Source organism: Myotis davidii, unplaced genomic scaffold (assembly GCF_000327345.1).
Source record: "Myotis davidii unplaced genomic scaffold, ASM32734v1 scaffold44, whole genome shotgun sequence".
Classification (NCBI taxonomy): Eukaryota; Metazoa; Chordata; class Mammalia; order Chiroptera; family Vespertilionidae; genus Myotis; species Myotis davidii.
In genome coordinates, this window is record NW_006299705.1 from 4,971,281 (window position 1) to 4,978,807 (window position 7,527).

General features: G+C 38.6%; 1 protein-coding gene across 1 annotated transcript in view; it reads right to left on the reverse strand.

Annotated features, from left to right (window-relative positions):
* Window positions 1-7,527, reverse strand: part of ARSB (arylsulfatase B) — a 128,783-nt gene that overhangs the window by 59,284 nt on the left and 61,972 nt on the right. Inside the window, exon 5 of the mRNA XM_015571573.1 lies at window positions 5,048-5,291. Coding sequence (XP_015427059.1) covers window positions 5,048-5,291 — 244 coding nt within the window. The remainder of the gene's footprint in view (window positions 1-5,047; window positions 5,292-7,527) is intronic.

The following is a 7,527-nucleotide window of genomic DNA, read 5'->3' on the forward strand; positions in this document are numbered from 1 at the left end:
CATTTCAACATGAATCAAACATAATAAAATCAGAACTGCCAATATAAAAAATACCACAAATCACAAATTTACAAACTTGGACACTAAACTAAGGGAAGAAACTAAAAAAAAAAGATGAACTCTCAGAAATGAAGAGGTAAGATATACACTGAAGGTGTATAAAAGCAGATAGAGACTAAAGATAAAAACAGAGAAGATAATTCAAATTAAAAAAATTTAAAAAGTAAAAAGGACCAGAGGGAAATTGATAGAAACAAAAAATACATAAATAAGATTAAATAATACCTGTAATTGAAGTTCCTGAAGAGGAAACACAAAACAATAAAACATAATATTTAAAACTATAATTTAAAAATCTCTAAAATAAAAGACATCAATGTACAATGCGTTTCTGGAAATATTGCCTGGAAACATGGTTACCTTTGAAACATATCAAGTAAAAGTCTTAGGCTTTAAATAATAATAGTAGTGGTAATAAAAATCTTCTGGGCCTCCTGGCAAAAGGACCAAGTCACTTGTAAAGGAAATAAAATAAGGTTGACATTAAACTTATCAACAGCAACATACAAAACAAGTAAAGAGTAAGGTGACATTTTCAAGGAAGTCAAGGAAAGACAGTCTGAGACAAGAATTTTATATCAGTTCAACTCTTTATCAATTCTCAAGGTTATAGAAAATGTTTTAATAGATATGCAAAAATTCTAAGTATCCTGAGAAATCTATTAAAGAATGAATTCCTCCAACTAAGAGATAATTGAGAAAAACTTTAGAAATGGACGAGTGCTTAGCATGTAATATATTGTAGAACTGAGGCTAAAACAAAATTGTGGGTAAGGATAGAAAGACAATATTATATATATTATATGCTCTGACACAGTAGAATTAATACGACTAAAAATAAAACTGGAAGAAAAGGGTGGGAGAAAGGGTAAAGTTGAATAAGTTAGTTGATTTCCTTATAGAGTCAAAGATGTCATTTTAAGCTGACAAACCAAAGAGTAGAACCTAAGTTTTAAAAAAGGGACTGAACCATGGCTGGTTTGCTCAGTGGATAGAGCAATGGCCTGAGGAATGAAGGGTTCCAGGTTCAATTCTGGTCAAGGGCATGTGCCTCGGTGGTAGGCGGGATCCCCAGTCCTGGTCAGGATGCGTGCAGGAGGCAACCAGTCGATGTGTCTCTCTCACATCGATGTTTCTCTCTCTGTGTCTCTCCCCCTCTTTTTCACTCTCTCTAAAAATCAATGGAAAAATATCCTTGGGTGAGGATTAACTAAAAAAGGGACTGAGAGGATTATATAAAGATGTTAGTATCATGTAACAATGAAATAAAATATACATCATTCCATATATTAAAAGAACTAACAAACAAAAGATCAAAGATAAAAGTAAATATAACACAAAATAATAAGACAAAACTAAGAATAAAAATGCCAGTCATAGCAATGCATATAAACTCATCTACTAAAATGAAACATTTTCTGACTGCATCATAAAGATAAATACAGCACCTAAAAATTACAGAATACACATTCTTTTCCAGTCCACATGGCATAGACAACAAGAAAGACCATATGAAGGCCCAAGTCTTAATTTTAAATGAATTGAAATAATAAGTATGTTCCCTGACCAAAACAGAATTAAACTAGATCTCAAAAATATCAATAGAGAAAACCTGAAATATTTGGAAATTAACAACATACTTCTAAATACATGGGTCAAAAGAAATCACCATATTCACCATTTCCATCACATTATTTATCAATAATTTTGACATAAATTCTACCTGGTCAGGCACCAAGATTGCAATGTCAGCTTTTTTAAGATTTTAAAAAAGATTAAACATTTTAAAAAAATATTGATTTCAGAGAGGAAGAGAGAAGGAGAGAGATAGAAACATCAATGATAAGAAAGAACCATTGACTGACTGCCTTCTGCACGCCCCTCACGGGGGATCGAGCCCACAACCCAAGCATGTACCCTGACTGGGAGTCATGATTCATAGGTCAATGCTCAACCACTGAGCTATGCCGGCCGGGCAAACATTTTTTGTTTGTTTGTTTTACTGAGAAATAATTGACATGCGTCGCTGTATAAGCTTAAGGCATACAGCATGATGATCTGATTTATATACATTATGAAATTATTACCACAGTAGGTTCAGCTAATAGTCATCTCCTCCTATGGATAAAATAAAAAGAAATGATAAAAAAATAAAGAAAAAAAATGTTGTTTGCAGGTAAATGTGTTATACTTTTCTAGAACAGTACTTATCAAAAGACAATAAAGCTCCCTTCGGTGTAGTGGTTGGGTGTGGGCCTATGAACCAGGAGGCTAAAGAGTAGAACTGAGGCTAAAACAAAATTGTGGGTAAGGATAGAAAGACAATATTATATATATTATATTCAATTCCTGGTCAGAGCACATGCCCCAGATTGTGGGCTCAATCTCTGGTAGGGAGTGTGCAGGAGGCAGCATATCAATGATTCTCTAATCATTGATGTTTCTCTCTCTCCCTCTCCCTTCCTTTCTGGAATCAATAAAACAATATTTTTAAAAAGAGACAATAAAACAATGCCTATATAATACTGAGGAGAAAAGATTTGACAAGAATTGTTTGTCAAATTGTTATTTATGTTTGGAGGTAATTGATATTTTTTCATATGCAAAGGCTAAAAGAACTCACTATTTGTATACCTTTACTAAAAATTACTTTAAAATATTAACCAACCAATCAAAAGATTAGCTAAAATTAGGAACTGAGGAATGGGAAAGGCATGTAATAAAAGGCATGTTGGTAATATTGGAATTGGAAAGAGCTGGGAGAAGTCATGTCCCCTATAAATGACAATCAAGGTCTGTGGCTTGGAACAGGAAGAAATGGAAGCAGTTCAAAGAGCTTCTATTGCAAATAATGTCACTCACTCCAGAACTGCTATTTCCCCTAACTTTTTAATATTTTAAAGCGGGTCTAAGTGGAATTGATAACTAGGCAACTAGTGAAACCCTGGTGCTCTCAGCACAGCCAACTCTATTTTTCACCCATTACTGGCATTCCTATTTCATCAGACCTTTTGAAATTTTCAACAACTACCATCATCTTGGAAATGGTATTTCCAAATAAATATGTGACTGGAAAAAAATTTGCAGAACTCTGGGCACAGATGATGTGTTTCTGGCATTTGGCTGTCCACGTGTTTCTGGGGCTTCAGAAAAGAGGCTCCAGATGTCCATCTGACCGATGGCTTTCTGGGTCAGCGGGTACCGGTGCCAGGTGCTCTGCCACTGACACTAAAGGAAGGCTTGTGATGGTGTGGGAAGCAATGACTTCATAGGCTAGGGGGCTACCCCTTTTTTCTCAGGGTCTTTTTTATCAAGAAAGGAGAGCATAAGAGCAGTTCTTCACCTATTAACAGGAAATTTGCTGGAATTCCAGAGGAACGTCTTCAAATTCTTGATTAAATATTGGGCAGCAATTTTACTTTTTTTAAACATAGAAAAGGAGCATGTACCTCCTCATGGTTTAACATGCTTGGACAAGGTTGTTCACCACATCTTCTGGGTAAAGCCCTGCAGTAACACTGGGCTTGCTCAAGAATGGAGAGCTCTGTGTATAAGGGACTGGTCACTAAGAGTTCTGTGTTTTAAGACTGAAGTCAGACTTTCTGAAAATCTGGAGTTCAGAAACTAAACTTTTCCCAAATTTCCTGCAGGCAGAAGCAAACAAGTGCCAAAGGTTACTTCTGATCAAGAGAATCTTAAGACTGACACGTGGACTTACAATCCACAACTCGGTGATATGGATGAACATCAATGACTTGGACTTTGTCAGAGAAAATAAACTCAGTGAATTGGGGGCGGAGGAAATTATTCAAAGTGAATTCAACTACTTCTCACCTCAAGCCTACCATCATTTGGCAAAGTGTGCTACAGAGCTTGACTTCATTTGCCATGTGTGCTTTTGCAAGCTGGGTTTTATAACCCGTTTGTCACAAGAACACACAAATCAAAACTGATTGGATGTCAAGCATGACAATATGTTGTCATATTAAATCCACTCAAAACTTCCTCCTACTTTTTTAGTCCAACTTCAGTAGCCTTCATGGTGAAAGCTGGTGATAAGCTGAGCTGAAGTTCAAGTTTTGCTCTGCTTGGGAATTTTTATTTCTTTTTTTGTCATAAAGTAGGTATTAATTTTGCATTAAAAATAAGTGATAGAGGCAGAGGTTTGTAAAGAATGTTTTTCACATTTTTCTATGTGAAATCAAGAGAAGGCTGAGACTTGCAAGGACAGCAATGAAAGAATTAGGAAACAGTAGAGAGAGACCAAGACTAAGGTCATCGATACCATCGTACTACGGATGCAAAAGTTGGATGGTGAAGAAGGCTGATAGGAAAAAAAATTGATTCACTTGAAATCTGGTGTTGGAGGAGAGGCCTACAGATGCCCTGGACCACCTCAAAGACAAACTAGCGGGTCCTAGAGCAAATTAAACCTGAACCATCGGTGGAGGCAAAAATGACAAAACTGAAGCCATTCTACTTTGGGCACATCATGAGAAGGCAGGGTCTTTGGAAAAGACAACAAAGCTGTGCAAAAATACAGGCATAAGGAAAGAGGGAGAGTAGATAGAAGATGGACTGATTCAATAAAAGAAGCCTGAGGCTGTGGAGGACAGAGCACTGTGAACATCACTCATTCATAGACTTGTAAGGAGTCAGAGCTGACTCAACAACACGTAACAGACAATCACATAGAAAGAAAGTGTAACCAATGTCCAATATCATAAAAATAAATGCTATCTAAATTTTTGTGCATATGTTTAGGTACCTTTTTCCTGTAAGTTCACATCTTTTACTTTCAAAGAGGTCTATGAGTCAAAAACCTGAAAAAATATTTACAATATTTCTAAAGGCCTTTCTTCTTTAAAAATTATTTATCTGTAAACTGCGCTATCATTTTCACAAAAAGCTATCATTCTCACTCAGCTGAGTGGAACTGTTCTTGGAGGGTCTGCCTGAGAGGAAAAAAAGAAAGATGCACAGGTACCTGATGGTTTTCCACACGTCGAAGCCGTCCAGAGGTTTGGTACCATTCGTGCTGCCCCCGGCCAGCTTCACCAGAGTTGGCAGCCAGTCGGAAATGTGGATGAGCTCCCGGTTCTTCACGCCCTTCTGTTTCAGCAAGGGGCTGGCCACGAAGCCCACCCCTCGCACACCTCCTTCCCACAGGCTCCACTTTCTTCCTCGAAGGGGCCAGTTATTGCCCCCGGCCAAAGTCTGCCCGCCGTTATCTGAAATATAATTAGATGTTGGCATTAGGACAATGTTTAAGAACGAAAGACATCTGTGTTTGTTGTTATAAAGGGTGCTTAAGAACTAAAAAAGATAATTCCTCCTTACCCTCTCCTGTATCAACTACCCTTTTCCCTCTTGAAACTACCCTCCATCACACAGTCATAACCCGATCTGACAGGAGACCAATCGGTCCTCTGTGGGCAGGGCCACTGAAAAACAAAGACATCCTCTGAGGGTGACTGCTTGGGGTGGAGCACTGCATTAATCAATGCATTGGGTTGTTGTATTTTTTAAATAATATTTTTTTATTTTTCAATTACAGTTGAGGCATAGGGTTTTAAGTGTATGCTTGCAGCTTGGTGTAACACAAGAGGATGAATCCAGGAAAGCCGAGCCCTCCTGGCACAAGAAATGAAACCTGTGAATGAGTTTCACTTAGCGACTTAAAGCTCCTGATAGGTGGGGACAGCGGACCTTTTCATTTTCCTCTTGGAATCGTTTTTTCACATTTAAACTGGTAACTGAACCAACACTCTACTCCCTGGTGATTTGAACTCTTTCTTACGTGTGAAAGTTGAAGATTCCTCCAGTGGGCTAAATGTCCCTGTAAACAGAGCAGTTGGGTGGAAAAAATAATTGCAAGAAGAATTCTTCTCTTCTCGACAGGACGATGGCAAAACAGAAAGTTTCATCGTGTGCTGTGCCAGGAGAGAGAAGGGTTTTCTTCCAAGACAGCTGGAGGACCTTGGTGAGGCTAGGAGAGAAGCTGCAAGTGTGCCCAAGGTTAAGTATCCCACCAGCCAGTTAGGACTCAATTAGAAATGAAGCTGGACTGGAGAAAATAAAAAGTGGTATTTCTTGTGTAGTGAGGTTGTAGAATCATATTATCTTCAAAACTATCCACACACTTAGGTGACGTTAGAGACCTATTTTAAATAACACTTATTTGCATGTATATTATACTACTTTAATTAAACATTTTTTTAAAAACCACTGTTATCCAAATGAACCACATGGGGGCAGTAATACAGACCTGCTCTACAGAACCTTACAAATAAAAATCTAACACAGAAATCAAGATCTTTCAAAGCCACAGGATGCACATGTGAGGAAAGAGAACTACTGTGTTAAGCAAGCACCTACTATGCACCAGGCACCATTTAAATTTCATATTATCTCTCACAGAATCCGGAGTCTGACAGACCGGAAGCCTGATGTCAGTCACTCACTAGCTGTGTGAGGTGGGACAATAGGCTGTCTCAGTTTTTTTTTTTTTACCTTTAATGTGCAGATAATAATTGCTACCTCATGTATTATGGTGAGACTCATACTACATGACTAAAATGTAAATGACACCTTTTATAATCATTGCTGGGTTGGGTACCTGGCACAATCTAAGCACTAAATACATGGTAGCTAATATTTTAACAACCAAATAGTCTAGTGTTATAATGATGTTGTTGCTTTAAAAAGTGAGATGTGAAAAGGCCAAACCAATAACTGGGAAGTGTAGGATTCAAACAAGGTCTGTGTGAATCTCCAGGCACCATGCTCCCAGAGTGCCATGCTCCTGACATTCTTGACGTAGGGGAGTTTTAGACCTTAGGCCACAGAAAGCTTCCCTTCCCTATGAAACCATAAGCAGTCAACCTTAGCCAAGTGTGCACTCTTCCTGTGATAGAGCAGAAGGAGAGCTTTTTCAAGGCGGTCGCTCCCTTTGGAGGAGAATCGCTGTTGTTGGTGGGTAAGAAATTCAAGGATCTACTGCCAAGGTGGCTTCTAATTAGCCTTTAACACACCTGGTCCTCTGTTCTTCTCAGCTTTGTGAAGGGAGGGAGAAGAGTCTTGAGTTAGGTGAGGTGAAGGTAATAATTCTTTAATACCTTGGTGGGTGGCAAGCAATCTCAGCTGCTGTCACAGACTCACAAGAACCTCTCCTCAAACCTCATATCTCTTCTTTAAAAAGCCCAAGGCCCCAACAGTCACCCAAGCCAGTGCATTAAATACACATTCTATTTCACATGAGCTGATCTGTATATTCACAAGGGCACCATCTTTAGACAAAGGGATTCCTCCATTGCTGGGGTCCAACCCCAGCAGGTCCAGGGGTCCCCAAAGGTGTGGATAGAGTCAGCAAAGAAGGAATGACACGGAGACAGCGTTCAGTTGATCAGCAGCCTTGCCAGGATCTTTAGCCACAATCTCCAGCCAAGTTCTGTGTCCATGTTCTCT